Source organism: Aquarana catesbeiana, linkage group LG02 (assembly GCF_042186555.1).
Source record: "Aquarana catesbeiana isolate 2022-GZ linkage group LG02, ASM4218655v1, whole genome shotgun sequence".
NCBI lineage: Eukaryota > Metazoa > Chordata > Amphibia > Anura > Ranidae > Aquarana > Aquarana catesbeiana.
In genome coordinates this window covers 312,706,643-312,726,269 of record NC_133325.1, presented here as the reverse complement: position 1 = coordinate 312,726,269, position 19,627 = coordinate 312,706,643, and the positions used below count along the sequence as shown (strand labels likewise).

Sequence of the window (19,627 nt, the reverse complement as noted above, 5' to 3'; positions counted from 1 at the left end):
TATGTTGCTATTTCACATTTATTAGTAAGAATCCAGCACCAGTCACAGATTAATATAAAAACACTCAATTTTTTGGCACACACAGGTTTATAAACAATCATCTTTAAAAGGAATACTTTAGGAATTATGGATACTAGGTAACACATAGAGTTACTGTTCACTACAAAGAAAAAATCCGTTTTATCTCCATAAGGGCAGCGCCATACTACTCCTGCATTATTTTTTTTTTTTTTCTAATACATTCCACCTAGGTGGTATTGTATCTGTAGAGGCAGCAGCCACACCCATAACAAAATACCTAATTCATTGCGCGGATTTATCTTGCACAATTTTGTAAGAATTTGTATGATTTAGCACAGGTCACTTTATTGATTTTGCATAATGCACTTTTGTTGATCAATTGAAGCACCTTATGTTGCTATTTTCCTTTTATTAGCAAGAATCCAGCACCAGTCACAGATTTGAATGTAAAAAATACTCAATTTTTTTGGCACACACAGGTTCATAATAACCATCTTTAAAAGCAATACTTTAGGAATTATGGATACTAGGTAACACATAGAGTTATTGTTCACTACAAAGAAAAAAATCTGTTTTATCTCCATAAGGGCAGCGCCATACTACTCCTGCTTTTTTACCATTATAAAGTACTGTACATTGCAAAAAAAGTGGTGTGACTTAGCCAAAAGTATGACATGAGAATAGAGCCCTCCCTGAACAAGCTTACAGGTGGGGGAAAACAATATAAAACATGGGTTTTGAGGGATTGTTTAATATGTAAAAGATGGGATCAGGTCTAATAGAACGGGAAAGAGAATACCAAAAAATGTAATTAAGATATTAAGATCCAGGGAAACCTGAGGTGACAAATTGTAGGGTAAATATATGAGTAAGGAAGCCATAAGCATGTAAGTGTTAAGCTGGCCATACATTATACAATTTTCTTCTTTAATTACTCTTATGCCCCATACACACGGTCGGACTTTGTTCGGACATTCCGACAACAAAATCCTAGGATTTTTTCCGACGGATGTTGGCTCAAACTTGTCTTGCATACACACGGTCACACAAAGTTGTCGGAAAATCCGATTGTTCTAAACGTGGTGACGTAAAACACATACGTCGGGACTATAAACGGGGCAGTGGCCAATAGCTTTCATCTCTTTATTTATTCTGAGCATGCGTGGCACTTTGCCTGTCGGATTTGTGTACACACGATCGGAATTTCCGACAACGGATTTTGTTGTCGGAAAATTTTATAGCCTGCTCTCAAACTTTGTGTGTTGGAAAATGTCTGATGGAGCCCAGACACGGTCGGAATTTCCGACAACACGCTCCGATCGGACATTTTCCATCGGAAAATCCGACCGTGTGTACGGGGCATAAGATTTACCTTCAACTATGTAGTACAAGGGCCTGCCTGAGTTCATACAATTCGAAAGTGTTTAGGTTTGAAATAGGTTGAATTTGATTTTCATGTTAATGGGAAGCCAATGAAGAAACTTGCTGGGGGGAGACGCAGAGTAGAGGTGGGGAAAGGGATCCAAACGTCTTGTCAGTATCAATGATAACTTGTAGAGGTAGGAGGGTGGGCTAGAGAGGATTGAGTGAGTATAGTAGGTTTAAATCATTGCAAAGATTGTAAGTCATGTTTTACTGAGGGGATGCATGCTAAAGGGTTGTATAGCAAAAGAATATTACAGAAAAACTTGGATTTACATAACTCACAAGAGATTAGAAGGAGGTACATTTTTAGGGTGTCTGAGCACCACTAAGCCTGGGTTTCTTTGTAATGCTTAGCTTGTATAGTTTCTGCACTGGCCAAGCCTCCTCTGACCTTCTGCATGCTACTGTTGGGTGGCATTACTATCCCATAGAATCATACATGGAATAAGACTTGGTGTGGTCAGAGCAGCAATGATGGAAGCTGGTGTGTAAAGGTATTACAGAGTGGCACAGGTTTCATGGCACAAGCACTCACTTTTGTTTTTTATAATGAAGGTACAGCTGGACTGGGAATCCCAAAAGAGAATGGGATAGAATGCTGGTGAAAAGGATGGGTATAAGGCTTAAAATGGTTGGCTATAAAAGGAGTAGGAGGAGTGGGGGAAGCTGCATGGAGGAAGCTGCATGGAGGGTCTGGATTTGTGTGTGAACATGCCAGATGGAAGCACAAGTGAAAAGGAGAAGGGATAATGATACCTCAAGTTTAGGAACGATTGGAGTTAGTACTAAGGAGGAGATGGTGCACCCATAAGGGTGGAACCTAACAGGGGAGGGACAATCAAGCTATTAAATAGCAGAAATGAGGAATCGTCTTTGGCTGAAACTGAGGTTATAACAAAGTCCATACAGGATTAGGGCCCCATACACACTATTAGATTTTGTGCAGATTTTTGTCTTCAGATTTACCAAAACCATGTAGTGCAAGGGCCTGCCTAAATGCATGCAAATTGAAACTCTTAAAGTGGATGTAAACCCGAATTTTTTTTTTTTTTATCATACTGTAGAGTATAAGATTTGCTATCATTTGAGCCCAGTCTTGCCACACAGAGTTAATCTATCTCTGAGCAATCCTCTTTTATTGTTCAGTGAGACAATTCTTGACAAACTGAGAAAAACTTTGTCAAATCCTCCCCCTTGCTGTGAGTGACAGGTGATTTACATCTCGTGCACTAGCCTAAGAGACATGCAGTATTTTTTAATTCCGTCCAACACTCCTTTCTTCAGCAGCTCTGCAAGGATTGGCTGTTCCACACCTCAGCATGATTTGGCATGCTGAAGTCATGTGGTTACTTTCCTATCTTTCCACTGGATGTTAGAGATCATAGCAGAAGTTCAGCAGAAGTTCAGTGTTAGAAATACACAGAGAAAATGAATATTGACAAGGGGAGTGTAGAGGTGGGCGGGGAGTCTACTGACATCACGACTCCACCCACCGAGCTCCAGACAACAGACCCACCCACAGAATATGCAGTTTTTTGGGTCTAATAACAGACAGAGGGGAGACATTTGACATTTAAAGATACATGCAGAAGGCATGTATATCCTTATAGATAACCCCTATGGCAGTAGTTTAGAAAGGATGACATTGGGTTTACATCCACTTTAAGGTTTGACTTCGTATTATATGGTTTTGGTAAATCTGAAGACAAGAATCTACAGAAAATCTAATAGTGTTTATGGGGTCTACGTCTTCTCTTAACTGAACTTTTTATAAGGATACATTTTGTTGAAAGTTTTGCCATACATTTTCACCTTTGCAACAGTATGTTTAAAAGATGCCTTTTAAATATAACCAGTGTTATATTTTAACTGTTTTGGTTTTAAAACTACAACAAAAAAGAAGGTTACATTGTATTTTATGGATATTAGGCTTTCTTCAGTCATTCTTTGACACCATCTAAAAAGCTAAATCAGGTTTGCAAAGGTGTTGGCCAATCGCCTATCTCCTCTTCTGCCGGGGGGTAATTCATAAGGATCAGGTGGGATTTGTCCCAGGTCGTGAGGCAAGGGACAATACAACCAAAACAATCCATCTTATTTCATATATTCAACGCCAGAAATTGAAAACCTGTCTCCTATCTTTCCACGCAGAAAAGGAGTTTGATAGGGTCAACTGGAGATTCCTTCGACTTTTCCTAGAGAAAATAGGCCTAGTAACATCTTTTATTTCCATGGTGATGTTCCTGTATTCTCAACCTTCCGCCTCTGTCCTAGTGAATGGTACTTCCTCTGAACCATTCGACATATCGAATGGCACACATCAGGTTAGCCCCCTCTCCCCCCTTTTATTTGTCATTGTTATTGAACACCTGGTTTGTGCCATTCGTCAAAATGCCTCTATCCAGGGTATCCCAACACCCTCCTTCCATCATAAGCTGTCCCTATATGCCGACGATCTTCTGGTCTACATTCAACAACCCCATACCTCCTTACCATCACTTTTCCTGGAATTTCGTCATTTTGGGCCTTCAGTAATTTCAACCTCAATATATCCAAAACAGAGGCTCTCAATATCTTTTTATCCGCTTCTACGATGTCCTCATTACGAACCAATTTCTCTTTTCAATGGCAAGCAAGAGGCATATCCTACCTAGGGGTCACTATTCCCTCCAATCTCTCAAATTTATTCTCATTGAATTATATTCCCCTACTTTCTCGCATGCAGAAAGATTTAGAAGAGTGGGGAGGTTCCTCTTTGCCATGGTTCAGGCAAATGAATACTCTTAGAATGGATACCCTACCCAAATTATTGTATCTCTTGCAAATGATCCCCATCCTGGTACCCAAGTCCTTCTTTATTTCCTAACACTCCCTCGCTATCCAGTTCATGTGGAACCGTGGGTTATCTAGGGTCAAGTACAAACTACTAACCCTTCCAAAGCTGCAGGGTGAGGCGGGCCTACCAGACTATGAGCTTTAATTTAAAGCTACTCATATGGCATGCATTCTGGAATGGTTTCCCTGTCCTTTCCTGAAAGCTTCCATCATGGTTGAACCGGATTTGGCTCCCGTTGACCTTTGGATCCTTTTCTGGGGTTACAGCAACAACCTCTCCCACCTATCTACCTCCTTGCCGCTAACGCTCGTGGCCCTTAGGCTATGGTATAACAGGGGATTGTGCTCAATTCTGTCTTCTGATCCTTCTCCCTTGACCTCTTTGTTTGACAACTCCGCTTTTCCCCAGGGCATAAGAGCCACTATACTGGGGTCATTCCAATGTTCAGAGTGACTGCAAGCGCATTCTTTTATACAACCGCTACAGACTCCAGCTGCTCCGGCGGGGTCTCGCGACTGGCTCACCACCCTCCACTTATCTACGTTCATGAAACGATTATTGGCTTCCTCCCAAATACACCGCCCTTATACTGAATATGAAAGGCTGTGCTCCCTCTCTGAAATGCCCAGACATTTTCTCTCATCCCTATACTGTCTCATACAAGCTCTTACACATGGTGGCTTACCACCTTATACCAGGATGTGGTCTGCAGACTTGGGAAAGGACATCCCCAGAGTGGATTGGCAGACCTCGTTTCATTTTACCCACAAATCAACGATATCCTGCTATTCACAAGAAAAGAATTACAAGATCCTGTCCCGATGGTATAGTGATCCCTCCACGTTACACAAAATGTTCCCGTCAACTCCAGCCTCCTGCTGGCATTGTGGCTCCGGTACAGGGACCTATCTACATGTCTGGTGGGAATGCAAGAAGATCCGCCCCTTCTGGACTCAGGTATTTAAATGTTACAATAAAATTTATGAGGAAACTTTGTAGCCTACTCCAATGATTGCCCTCCTCTCGATATTCCCCGGGTCTATAACATCACAGTAACAGAATCTTCTCTGTTTTTTTTATGTCTGTGGCAAGACAGCTCATTCCATCGTATTGGAAGACAACCACCACATCTCCCCTATCACAATGGATCTCGACCATGAACGATGCTATGAGAATGGAGGAGTTGTTAGCTTTAGATAACAACACCTTGGATAAATACAAGGTGTTGTGGTCCATTTGGCTCCGATTCTCCGCTTCAGATATCCTCACGACTATGCTCTTGACCGCGACAGGGTCATCCTAATACACAGTTTAACCACAGGGGGGGCAGAGGTGATTGTCCTTTGGTGTCTCACCCACTGTCCTCTATATACCTCTCCTCCTTCTTTCCAGAAGTTCTCTTTGCCTTCTAAGACCCTTCTTCCTATCTTTTTGCTCCCCTCACATTCTATCTGTGCCCTTGGGTTTTTTTCCTTTTTTCCCTTTCCCTCTTATTTGATTTGGTCTCCCTTTCTCTTCATCATTTTCCTATGTAGTTTTATCATGAACAACAAGGATCTTCGGCTTGGAAGATTCCTTGCAGCACATGACAGTTGACAACCCTTAAAATACGTTGTTTGCTAAGGGGAGTCAAGTTATGGGCAGGGGCGTCGGGAGGGGGTGGCTAGCCGTGGCTGAAGCCCCGAATGTGCCCCCGAAAAGCCCCGAGCCTCAGGCATGCAGCTCTTCATCACAAGCCCCGAGCGGCGAGCGCCAGGACCGATCTGATCCCGAGCGCCGGCGAATTTGGCCGAGTTTGGCCGAGTGCCGTAGCAGGTCCCGCCTTCTGGAGCCTGCAATGCCTATGATGGACGTCCCCCTGGTCCAATGCTCGGACCGCGGGACGTGTGACGTCCATCATAGGCGCTGCAGGCTCCAGAAGGCGGGAATTTCAATGCGGCCGCTGCGCCACTGTAAGATCCCCGCTCAGCGCTCGGGCGGCCCGCTCTCCTCTCCTCCTCGGCTCCTCCTCGTCCTCTGACTGCCTGGCTGCTGTGACACCGCACACCACGGCTGAGCTGAGGTAGGTCAGACAGTGTATGTGGGTCAGGCTGGTCAGTGTAGGTAAATGTCAGTGTAGGTAGGTCAGTGTAGGTAGGTCACTACGGTCAGTGTAGGTAGGTCAGTGTATGTAAGTGTCAGTGTAGGTAGGTCAGTGTATGTAAATGTCAGTGTATGTAAATGTCAGTGTAGGTAGGTCAGTGCAGGTAGGTCACTATGGTCAGTGTAGGTAGGTCAGTGTATGTAAATGTCAGTGTAGGTAAATGTCAGTGTAGGTAAATGTCAGTGTAGGTAGGTCAGTGTATGTAAATGTCAGTGTATGTAAATGTCAGTGTAGGTCAGTGTATGTAAATGTCAGTGTATGTAAATGTCAGTGTAGGTAGGTCACTACGGTCAGTGTAGGTAAATGTCAGTGTAGGTAGGTCACTACGGTCAGTGTAGGTAAATGTCAGTGTAGGTAAATGTCAGTGTAGGTAAATGTCAGTGTAGGTAGGTCAGTGTATGTAAATGTCAGTGTAGGTAGGTCAGTGTAGGTAGGTCAGTGTAGGTAAATGTCAGTGTAGGTAAATGTCAGTGTATGTAAATGTCAGTGTAGGTAGGTCACTACGGTCAGTGTAGGTAAATGTCAGTGTAGGTAGGTCAGTGTAGGTAGGTCACTACGGTCAGTGTAGGTAGGTCAGTGAATGTAAATTTCAGTGAATGTAAATTTCAGTGAATGTAAATGTCAGTGTAGGTAAATGTCAGTGTAGGTAGGTCAGTGCAGGTAGGTCACTACGGTCAGTGTAGGTAGGTCAGTGAATGTAAATGTCAGTGTAGGTAGGTCAGTGTAGGTAGGTCAGTGTAGGTAGGTCAGTGTAGGTAAATGTCAGTGTAGGTAGGTCAGTGTAGGTAGGTCAGTGTATGTAAATGTCAGTGTATGTAAATGTCAGTGTAGGTAAATGTCAGTGTAGGTAGGTCACTACGGTCAGTGTAGGTAGGTCAGTGAATGTAAAGGTCAGTGTTCACTACCGTCAGTGTATGTAGGTCAGGTAAGTCACGGCCCAGCCAAAAAAAAAAGCCTGCATCACGTGTACAACACCCCCCCCCCCCCGGGTCCGGCCTTGGACTTCGGGCTGAAGCCCCTGGTCTTTTTGCCACCTAGCAACGCCCCTGGCTATGGGCGATAGCCATTGAGCTGACTCATTAACCCTGTCTACTAATGGTTGTCACTAAATTGGAATTTTATTGTTGTTCTTTGTGATACTTGTGAAATTGTCAATAAACACATTTTCAACCCTAAAAGCTAAATCAGTTTGCCATTCCTCTGTGGTCCTGTGCAAATGCCACTTTTGTCTTTTGGCAAATGGTAAATTCACATTGTTCCGTTCCTGAAACTGGTTATCCACAGAAAACCTTCACATGACAAATTATAAATTAATACAGTTATCTAAAAAGGAAGATATATGCATTAAAATAAGATAGAAAATATTTTATTTGTTGTCAGATTATAGAGCAATAAATAAGAAATAATATGGAAAAAAAAGATTTGTTGGTTTAGTTTATAGTTGTTTTTTTAACCCAGCTAGAAAAAATTCTCACAAATCATTTTTATTACAAACAAAAACATGGATTTGGTGTTTGGTTATTTCTGTTGATTGCCATGATAGCTTACTATTTGTATTCGTGAGTTCTGATTTGCCATTTCATCCCCTCTGAATACAGCAGAGGTGAAGAGTCAAGTGGAAAGATAGTGAAGGCAACGCATGGGATGTTCAGCTTCAAGGTTTATTTTACTCACTAGCTACTACATCTGACTTTTAAATGTGTATTTCTGTATGCAAACATTTTATTCTGACTGCCCTGGAACACAAACCAAGCCTGAAATCAGAGATCATGTCCTAGCCTACGCCAGCAGAAAAATTGCCTTGTCTGAGCACTCTAGTTTGTTGCCAACGTAACTCTATTGAAATCTACCGAGGAAAGGCAGTGCAATATCTTCTAAAGGCAATACTTTCTAAAAGTGGATTGTGGAAACTGCCTTATTCAGTATTTTTAAAGTTTCAACAAGAAAGTGGAGAACCCATGGACTTGCTACAGGTGTAGACCAGCAGAGCCCTATCAGATCAGAACACATATTAGCTGCTTGGCCTCAGCTCAGATGCCTGTTGCTCCCAGTAGAGTTACATGCTGAGATTAGTTGCACTGAAAAGGCCTGACAATTCTCAGTGTTTGATCATAGTGCTGCATTTATAGAGGGTTGCTTTTACTGTAAAACTCTTTAGTTTTATTAATAGCCTGAAATCCACTAATTTGTTATTTTGTAATTGTATACTAACAAACTGTATATACTGGATAGATAGATAGATAGATAGATAGATAGATAGATAGATAGATAGATAGATAGATAGATAGATAGATAGATAGATAGATAGATAGATAGATAGATAGATAGATAGATAGATTGCAGCATATGTTTTGAGATGTACAGATTTTTTGACAAAAGTCGTTTTATTCTCTTTTTGAAGACCTCGCAATGCTGATTACTTCATGCAGGAAGCTAAACGGATGAAGCATAAAGCAGATGCTATGGTAAGAACAATATCTTCTCTAGATATTATGTATGTTGAATTAATTCTGTACTAGCATTTTATGTGCATGAACTTATAATCAGCACAACTGCTAAACATCATTATAAAATCAATTAGAACTAGCATGGTTAATTTAAGAAATTCCAGTATTGTTAGGTGTTTTTGCTAAACAATATCCCAAAAATAAGCAATTTAGTAATCTCAGGATAAGAGGTTTGTTAAAAGATGGATTTATAATTAATATTATACAATTTGAAAGAACTTCTCTGGTTTATTTAAAGGGACTGAGTCACTCTCCCTAAAGTCTCAGTGGTGACAGTCCTCCTTCCTTTCACATTGCAAGATTGCGTGATGCTGCTTTTTTTTTTTAGTAAAGTGAGTATTGAGTAAGGTTATACAACAGGTGATTTTAGTTTATTCATTCATTTAAAGTGGATGTAAACCCAATGTCATCCTTTCTAAACTACTGCCATAGGGGTTATCTATAAGGATATACATGCCTCCTGCATGTATCTTTACCTGTCAAATGTCTCCCCTCTGTCTGTTATAAGACCTGAAAAACTGCAGATTCTGTGGGTGGGTCTGTCTCTACATTCCCCTTGTCAATATGCATTTTCTCCTGTGTATTTCTAACACTGAACTTCTGCTATGATCTCTAACATCCAGTGAAAAGACAGGAAAGTAACCACATGACTTCAGCATGCCAAATCATGGTGAGGTGTGGAACAGCCAATCCTTGCAGAGCTGCTGAAGAAAGGAGTGGGGGGAGGGAATTAAAAAATCATACATGTCTTAAGCTGTCACTCACAGCAAGGGGGAGGATTTGACAAAGTTTTTCTCAGTTTGTCAAGATTTCTCTCACTGAACAATAAAAGAGGATTGCTCAGAGATGGATTAACTCTGTGTGGCAAGACTGGGCTCAAATGATAGCAAATCTTATACTCTACAGTATGATTAAAAAAAAAAAAAATTTGGGTTTACATCTACTTTAATGCTAATTATGAAAAAACATATTCCACAACTCTTTACAGACATCACACACTGAACAGTGTACATGATTAAATTCTTCTAAGGAAATTATAATCTAATGTCTACAGATGGAATACGGACACACAGTTGCCGAGGGCCATTTTGCATGGAAGCCAATCAACCAGCCAGTACATATTAAGCTGTAGGAGGAACCTTGAGCTCCTGGACTACTAAAACAAACTCCTTGCATATAGCCTCTCTGGTGGGAAATAAACCTAGGAACACATTACATAAAATATTACGTTTCACATACAAGGCATAAACAAAACAGCAGATTAGGCTATTAAGATGTAACGTGCCCAGAGTTATTTATACATTAGGTCATTCCTATGAATGATCAGTATATACCACTAACAATATAACTTGTAAAGTACTTGGCGTTACATATTGTGTCATATGGTGACTATTGGTTCCTTCCTGTCACTGGCCATGTGACCAGTAGTCAGTAATTTCTTCCAAAGGGACTTGGGGCACTACAGGTACTCTACCTAAAGAGAGATCCTTCCCTTTACAGAGACTACCAGATAAGGAACCCAGTGCCCTGTTTTTACACCAGCAGCTACACGTTTTTGCATTCCTGTTAACACTTATTTAAACCATATATTCTGCATTTCAAATTTACAGTTACCTAAAAAATATAGGTCAGCTTGTGGAATAAATAAAAAAATTACCTTGAATAGTAGGTAACATCAAAATCCTTTATTTTGGCTCTGATCCTTTGTAGAGTGCCCAGGAATACTAGGACCCAGCTAAACTGTAATGCATAGCTTGCATGGTTGGTGCTTTGCCCCTGCCTCCTTCCATCTCATGTGTGCTTCCCTTGGCCCATCAGTTTTATTGGTGACCTCACTTAGATTCAGATTATATGAAAACATTTGGGAAAGGCACTAATCCTATTTATTATTATTATTACTATACAGGATTTATATAGCGCCAACAGTTTATGCAGCACTTTGCAATATAAAAGGGAGACAATACAGATATAACAGAATAAAGTACAGGAGGATTAAGGGGGCCCTGCTCAGAAGAGCTTACAATCTAATAGGGTGGGGCAGGTGGTACAAAAGGTTGTAACTGTGGGGAATGAGCTGATGGAAATTGTAAAAGATTAGTTAGAGATGTTATAGGCTTTCCTGAAGAGATGAGTTTTCAGGGATCGCCTGAAGGTAGCAAGAGCAGGACGGGTGGAGGTAGCGAGTTCCAGAGGATGGGAGAGGCTCTGGAGAAATCCTGGAGACGAGCATGAGAGGAGGAGACGAGAGAGCTTGAGAGTAGGAGGTCTTGAGAATCTACAGACTAAACACTGTTGTCATGGTTGCAAGAAAGCAAATTTTGAATTATTAATGTTACAGAAAATGATTTGCTAGCTGCAGATTACAAAATAATGTTTTTGAATATTTTATCTAGCGGTTATATATGCAAATACACACCACCCAACATTTTTAGATGGGAATGAGGGACACCTACTAACAATCGTATATAGGCATAGGACACGCCCCCTGCCACACCCCCTAAAAGGAGAAATAACCAAAAAAAAGGTTAATTTAATCCACAAGGACTTTTTTACCACTACTATTCCTTTATATTGGCTTTTAAAATGTACAAATGCAGCAGATACTTTAGAAATCTAGAAATTGGATGAAAGGGTTCTCATTGGGAAACTTTTTGAAAGATAAAAAGTGCATTTTATATACACAACTATATGGATCAGACCAAAATGAGGGACAAATGAGGGGGAAAGAGGAACAGAGGGACATTGCTCCAAATCAGGGACAGTCCCTCGAAATCAGGGACAGTTGGGAGCTATGGCAAATATACATAATATATAGATGCTTTAGCTGGCAATACTACCAGGAGGCACAGGTGATATCACCATGCCCCACCACTGGTGCACAAAACCCCCAGTATTGCATTCCTGGGTTGCAGGGCATTCTCATGGGATCTTGAGCACCTTGCTAGGAGGCACCTGGGGAGTAAAGTAAATATTTTTTAAGGTTTTTTTTTTTTTTTTTTTTTTACAAATTTTAATTTTTCACAGGGATTTTTAGGCAACATGTATTTGGTGAGTGGGAACTGTGATTAAAGCAGACATGCCATTGTATTATAAGCAATATATTGCATTCAATACACACAGATAGACCCTCTAAAGGTCATTTTATCTTTCTTAAAATCAAAGCTATATATGTTTTTGCCATGCTAAAAATGTTAGGTTACTACATAATATGTACCCCTCTACTTTTCGTAGCAACATATTGTTGTCATGACAAAAATATATGGGCTACTGACCTCTTTCTGAATGAGCTAGTTGTCTGCCTGTCATGCTGATCATTAAACAGACATGCAGAAGTGCTAAACTCATGGATGTATACTTGTTCTGGTTAAGTGATTCCAAAAGTTCTGATGTTAAGGCAGGGGATCAGCATAACAGGCAGGTAAGTCAAATTTTCACAAGGAGTTCAGCAAAGGCACTGTGCATTGCCCTATTGAAATTTTTCCTATCAATGTAGGCATGTTTATTTCAGACTCCTAGGTACACAGATGAAAGATTGAATCACAAAACAGGACTGTGCTGCCATCTAGAGCTTAACTGATTATATTCTCAGAAGAGAATTGGTGCTGTACAGTTGACAATATTCCGGTCATATACTTATTATTTTCTACTTAAATGCAACTTCTAATATTTTTCTATGAAAAAATAGCTAAGCATTTTTCACATTATTTTTTCTAAGCCCCCTTTGTTTAAGTACTTTTCGTGAGTCTAGAGCTCAAGTCTTACATAAAAACCCACTGTAGTCGTCTTTTTGGCTGCTTGGATCATAGTGTAGCTTATTAGCTGATATAATAATCATATCTTACAAATATCGACAGTTGGATGTGCCATATTTCAATAAAATTTTTACCCATCGGACTGAAAGTGTTGTCATCAGAATGCTGAGGTTAATTGATATTTTAATTAAATTCTTTTATGTAGTGACTGCTTTTTTGCTAAGTTGATTGATAGTTACAATTGAATCTAATTTTGTGTATGGCCATGTTCCTGTCACTAAACCAGGATACTAAATTCTAATAACCAGAAGATTAAAAACTCATAACAAAATCCACGCAAAGCATGCCAACAAACCTTCTCCCATTAAACCTGCTAAAGCAGCAAAAATTTCAGGACTCTGCATCTGAACCTGATCAACACAAACCATACCACCCAATTTTCATCAAATCTGAACGAGTTACAAGATATTTAAGATTTGTGACTAGGCCTTCTTAAATCTGAAAAAAAATCAGAACTTATGACGGGATTTACACTAAGACCCCTTTCACACTGGGGCGGTTTGCAGGCGCTATTGCTCTAAAAATAGCGCCTGCAAACCGACCCGAAACAGCCGCTGCTGTGTCTCCGGTGTGAAAGCCCGGGGGCTTTCACACTGGAGCGGTGCGCTAGCAGGACGGGAAAAAAAGTCGTGCTAGCAGCATCTTCGGAGTGATGAAGGAGCGGTGTGTACACTGCTCCTTCACCGCTCTTGCCTATTGAAATCAATGGGGCAGCGCGGCAATACTGCCGGCAAAGTGTCTCTGCAGAGGCGCTTTGCGGTGGTTTTTAACCCTTTCTCAGCCACTAGCGAGGGGGTAAAACTGTCCCGCTATCGGCCGGATACCGCTGCTAAAACGGCGGTAAAGCTTTACCGCTGACGCACCTCCTACCCCAGTGTGAAAGGGGCCTAAACATGATGGCACAAGCAGTGGCGGCCAGTCCATAAGGGGCGCAGGGGCGCTGCCCCCCTAGTTTTCATAATTAAATATTAAAACAATTTATTTTAAATGACTAATAATATAACTAACATTTTTAACATTTTAACATTTACAAATGTTAGTCATATTATCATTTATTTAAAAATCAATCATTCTATGTGTGTGGCTGTGCACTGTGCGGGACGACGGACTAATAGGTTTCCTTTTAGGTCCCTCGTTTTTTTACAAGCATTTTATTAGAGCTTGAGGCTCTAATTGCCTTGTTTTATGTTGTCCTTGGGACACAGAGCACTGCGCCCCGGAGCCTCCCACTATGTGATATTAGCGAATCAATATTCGTCATCGTTTTCCGGCTTCTCGTCCCAGCCAATCAGGACAGGAGGCTGAAGATTACGAACCCGGAAAGAAGACCAGGTTAACACAGAAGCTGCAGCGCTGGATATCAGGGAAGCCGTGACTGCTGGAGGGCTCTGTTTGTAGGGTGAGTGCAGACCTGGAGGGGGTTGTTCGCACCCCCCCAAAAAATTTTAGCACCAGTCGCCACTGGTCACAAGGCCTTAGAAAGTGAGCCCATGTGTGAAAAGGTAGCATAGGAACCCCAGAGGTATGGAGTCTAAGCACCAGCTGGTTCACCAGAGCTCCTGATGGAGGAGATGGGTTTTCCTGCAAGCTGGTGTCATCAAGACCACCAGGTTCACCCTGCTCAAAGTGCAGAGACTAACCATTGCAAGCAGGAGTGGAAGTGATGCAAGAGGGCCTGTGGCAGACAAACAAATCTGTGAGAGTAGAAGCCAAGGTCGGTACATCAGATATCAATCCAAGAGGAACAGCAGGCTGCAAGGGAAGCCACGGGTGGGAGTTTGGGGGAAACACAAGCTTTGCTCGGCCACTGGAAGCTGGGACTAGGTTATTTTAAATGATACGGTCCCTTTAAGAGAAGCACACCTTTGGAGGGGGTTGCATGGTGGTACAGGAACAAGGAAGGTAAGTGACCAATGACACCGCTTTTTTTCAAGATATTCGGGACCCATTGCTAGATTCACACAAAGCATGCCACACTGAGGACTGAGGAAAATGTATCAAAACTGGAGCAGCTGGAATTTGGAGCAGTTGTGCATGGCAACCAATCAGCTTCAGCCTTTCATTTTTAGAGCTTAACCAAAAAAATCTAAGGATAGAAGCTGATTTGGTTGCCATGCACATCTGCTCCAGATTCTGGCTGCTCCAGTTTTGATAAATTCCCCCCATTAGGTTCTCTCTTCAAACCTAAGATAGTCCCTAGAAGTGTAGAACTGATTGGACATGTCCAATGTACAGATCCACACCAATCGTGTCGCCCAACTTTTTGTTTTTCAGATCTGAGCTGGTTCTATCAAATGCATGACTGCTGGTAGTATCTCAGTTTGGGAAGGAGGTTGGGGAACAAAACCATGTAATGTTTTTCTGTTTGATTTAGTAAAATAAATAATTTATCATAATTTAGAATGTTTAGAACATTGTAAAATGAATAGTATTGCCCACAAAGATGGATTCATTATGTTAAAACCTGCCATACCTTTCTAAAAAAAATTGACTGACTGAAAAAATAGAATTTCTGTACTATACAAAATATTTTATAATTGAATTTATTTTAATTTTCTGTGATTATGTTTCAACTTTTTACAAGATGGACAAATTTGACAAAGTTCTGAACTACACAGAAGCGGCTCTTTCTTTCATTGAGTGTGGGAATGCAATGGAACATGGACCGATGGAAGCTAAATCTCCATACACAATGTATTCAGAGACTGTGGAGTTGATAAGGTAAGTTTTGAAAACATGTTTGGTTGAGTGTGTGTGTGTGAGTCTGTAAATAAGGAACAGTAAGAAAAAAAAAAAAAAAAAAATATATATATATATATATATATATATATATATATATACTTATATATATTACAGAAAATGTTTTAGGCAGCTGTAAAGAAATGCTGTAAATATTTATCAGCGTATAATACGCACTTTTTCCCCCTTAAAATAGAGGGGAAATTGTGTGTGCGTGTTATACGCCAATATATGCTGCCACCAAGGGAAAAGAGGGGACAAGCGCTGCCGAAATAGAGCAGGATCTCGTGTGTACTCGGCTCGGCTCGCAGTCACGCTCAGTTCCGCCCCTTGGACGGCTCCTAGCATGGACGTCCCGGCATTGGACCGGCGCTATGTCCATCATAGCACCAAGGGGCGGGACTAGGCATGAGGCCACGCCAAGTACACACGAGATCCGGCTCTATTTCTGTCCCCACAGCTTATATAACGATGGCAGCATATGTAACGATTGCAAAAGATGGACACTGAGCAAGGCTGCAGGTGGGTACTGAGGAAGGCTGCAGGTGGACACAGAGCAAGGCTGCAGGTGGGCACTGAGCAAGGCTGCAGGTGGGTACTGATCAAGGCTGCAGGTGGGCACTGAGCAAGGCTGCAGGTGGGCACTGAGCAAGGCTGCAGGTGGGCATTGATTAGGCTGCACTGAAGCTGCAGATGGGCACTAATCAGGCTGCATTGATGTTCACTGACCATTATTTTGCTTCAAAGTGTTTTTTTCCTGAAACTTCCCTCTTAAATTGGGGTGCTTGTTATACGCCGGCGCGTGTTATACACCGATAAATACGGTAAATGCTTTCAGAAATAGAAGTGTCAATATTTTTTATCAAGTAACAAAGTGGAAAGTAAATGAACAGAAGAGAGATCCAAATCAATATTTGGTGTGACCACCCTTTGCCTTCAAAACAGCATCAGTTCTTCTACATACACTGCTTTTGAAGGAACTCGACAAGCAGGCTGTTCCAAACATGTTGGAGAACTAACTAACAGTTCTTCTGTGGATGTAGGCTGCCTCAAATCCTTCTGTCTCTTCATGTAATCCCAGACAGACTCGATGTTGAAATCAGGCCTCTGTGGGGGCCAAACCATCATTTCCAGGACTCCTTGTCCTTCTTTACACTGAAGATCGCACTTAATGACATTGGATGTATGTTTGGACATAAGCAGATGCATTAAGATAAAAAAAAACCTTCTGTGTGCAGCAGCTCCCCTCAGCCCCCCTAATATTTACCTGAGCCCCATTTCTATCCAGCGATCTGCACGAATGCCTCAGCCACCCGGGACTCTCACTCCTGTCCATTAGCTTCCACTGCTGTCAATCAAAGTCAGTTAGCCCATTTCTTTGTGCTTCTTCAAAAGAGCTTGAACAGCACATCTTGAAATCCCAGTCTGCTTTGGAAGTTTTGTCTGGGAGAAACCTTGCTGATGCAGTGTAACTACCTGGAGTCATCCAATGTCATTAGGAAATACTGTGCAGTGTAAAGAAGAACAAGTCCTGGAAATGACAGTTTGGCCTCCACAAAGCCCTGGTCTCAGCATCATTGAGTCTGTCTGGGATTACATGAAGAGACAAAAGTATTTGAGGCAGCCTACATCCACAGAAGATCTGTGTTTACTTCTCCAAGATGTTTGGAACAACCTACTGGCCATGTTCCTTCAAAAACTGTGTGCAAGTGTACATGGAAGAATTAATGCTATTTGAAGGCAAAGGGTGGTCACACCAAATATTGATTTGAGTTGGATTCCCTTCTGTTCATTTACTGTCCATTTTGTTAACTGGTAAAAATAAACTATTAACACTAATATTGCTAAAAGCATTCTTACTTTAAAGCATTTTTTTACACCTGCTTAAAACATTTGCACAGTACTTATTAACTTTAAGGTAATTACAGAGGACGAGGGGGCTATCTTTATACTGAAGGACAAGAGATTTAATCTTCAAATATAGAAAGGTTTCTTCACAGTAAGAGCTGTGAAAATGTGGAATAGACTCCCTCCAGAGGTGCTTCTGTCCAGCTCAGTAGATTGCTTTAAAAAAAGCCTGGATTCTTTCCTAAATGTACATATTATAACTGGATACTACCATTTATAGGTAAAGATGATCCAGGGAATATCCATTTGCCTCTTGCGGGATCATGAAGGAATTTTTCCCCTGCTGGAGCAAATTGAATCATGCTTTGCTGTTTTTTTTGCCTTCCTCTGGATCAACTGTGGGTATAGGATTGTGTATATAGGACTGCAATTTTTCCCCCTTTTATTGGTTGAACTAGATGGACTATAAACACATAAAACATATATATATATATATATATATATATATATATATATATATATATATATATATATATAGAGAGAGAGAGAGAGAGAGAGAGAGAGAGAGATTATACAAGAACCATGAGGAATATATTAGGTTATTTCCATAATTTTTTTTATATCAAATATTTATGTGTGTTAAATATTTATTATGTGCTATATTTTTACTTGGAGAATGTGGTTTTGCAGTAAAATTAGTTTTTAAGCTAGATGTATTTCAAAAATAGAAATTAAAATATTTTTATGTAAAGGATTAAAGCAAAATATGTGTGCAAAATTAAAAAAAAAGAAAATAAATATCCTGAAAATGAGGTCTGGGTAAAACAACCACAGTATGAGATAAAATACAACTGTTAATAATGACTACATACTCTGAGGAAACCACTTCCAATGTTTTCAAACATTTAAGGGGATTGTGGAACGCTACTGTGGAGCTCTCTAACATTTCAACTGGCTGGTCTGTATACTGGAACTGGACGTTTAGCCCCGGTTCACACAGGGGCGGCACGACTTGCAGGTCGCCTCAGCGAGGCGACCTGCAAACTACTTCCAAGGCGACTTGCAAAACGACTTCTGCGGCGACTTGCAAAACGACTTCTGCATAGAAGTCTATGCAAGTCGCCCCCAAAGTAGTACAGGAACCTTTTTCTAAGTCGGAGCGACTTGCGTCGCTCCTATTAGAATGGTTCCGTAGCACAGAACGGGAGGCGACTTGTCAGGTGACTAGGTCGCCTGACAAGTCGCCCCTGTGTGAACCGGCACTCCCTGTTTCTTGCAGCTGGACCCGTTGTAGAACATCTATCTGCAAATTATTGGTACACCTGCCTTTACACATGAACTTTAATGGTATCCCAGTCTTAGTCCGTAGGGTTCAATATTGAGTTTGCCCACCCTTTGCAGCTATAACAGTTTCAACTCTTCTGGGAAGGCTGTCCACAAGGTTTAGGAGTGTGTCTATGGGAATGTTTGACCATTCTTCCAGAAACGCATTTGTTAGGTCAGGCACTGATGTTGGATGAGAAGGCCTGGCTCGCAGTCTCCTCTCTAATTCATCCCAAAGGTGTTCTATCGGGTTGAGGTCAGGACTCTGTGCAGGTCAGTCAAGTTCCTCCATCCCAAACTCACTCATCCACATCTTTATGGACCTTGCTTTGAGCACTGGTCCAAATCATTTGATGGAGGGGGAATTATGGTGTGGGGTTGTTTTTCAGGGGTTGGGCTGGGCCCCTTAGTTCCAGTAAAGGGAACTCTTAAGGCATCAGCATACCAAGACATTTTGGACAATTTCATGCTTCATGGAGGAGCGAGTTTGGGGTGGATGAACTGTGCAGGCTGTGTGTCTGCACAGTATCCTGTAACTCTAAATGGCCAGCCAAAAGATGCAAACTGACCCCACTTACACAGATCTGTGCTTTGTGTGGCCAGTTTAGAACAAGGAAGAAAGGTGACTTGAAGGATCAACCAGGTACTTCAGATGGAAGATGTACATGAAATTGATAGAGACCAAGATTTGTAATATACACTTATGTGAACACACACAGATAGAAAAATTATTTAGGGTAACACACCCTTTAACTGCATCCAGGCAGTTTCAACTTTTTGTTTTGTAGTTCTAAACTGTAACCTTCATACCTTTTTTCATACTGCAGGATTATTGCACCTGTTATTTGCAGGTATATCTAGGTGTGAGGTTGAGGTTTGAGGGCTTCAGCTCCATGGACTACCTATTTTTCTTGTGGTTATAGGTTTTCCAGACTCTATAGGAACTGTCTATCATTGATGACATTTAACCACT

The 19,627-nt window shown here is 41.2% G+C and overlaps 1 protein-coding gene across 9 annotated transcripts in view; it reads left to right on the top strand.

The window, feature by feature from the left end:
• The window catches only part of AFF3 (ALF transcription elongation factor 3), a 523,081-nt gene that overhangs the window by 481,606 nt on the left and 21,848 nt on the right, over positions 1 to 19,627 (top strand). For all 9 annotated transcript variants that reach the window (XM_073614716.1, XM_073614715.1, XM_073614718.1 and 6 more), the window contains 2 exons: positions 8,827 to 8,890; positions 15,329 to 15,465. In XM_073614716.1, coding sequence (XP_073470817.1) covers positions 8,827 to 8,890; positions 15,329 to 15,465 — 201 coding nt within the window. The remainder of the gene's footprint in view (positions 1 to 8,826; positions 8,891 to 15,328; positions 15,466 to 19,627) is intronic.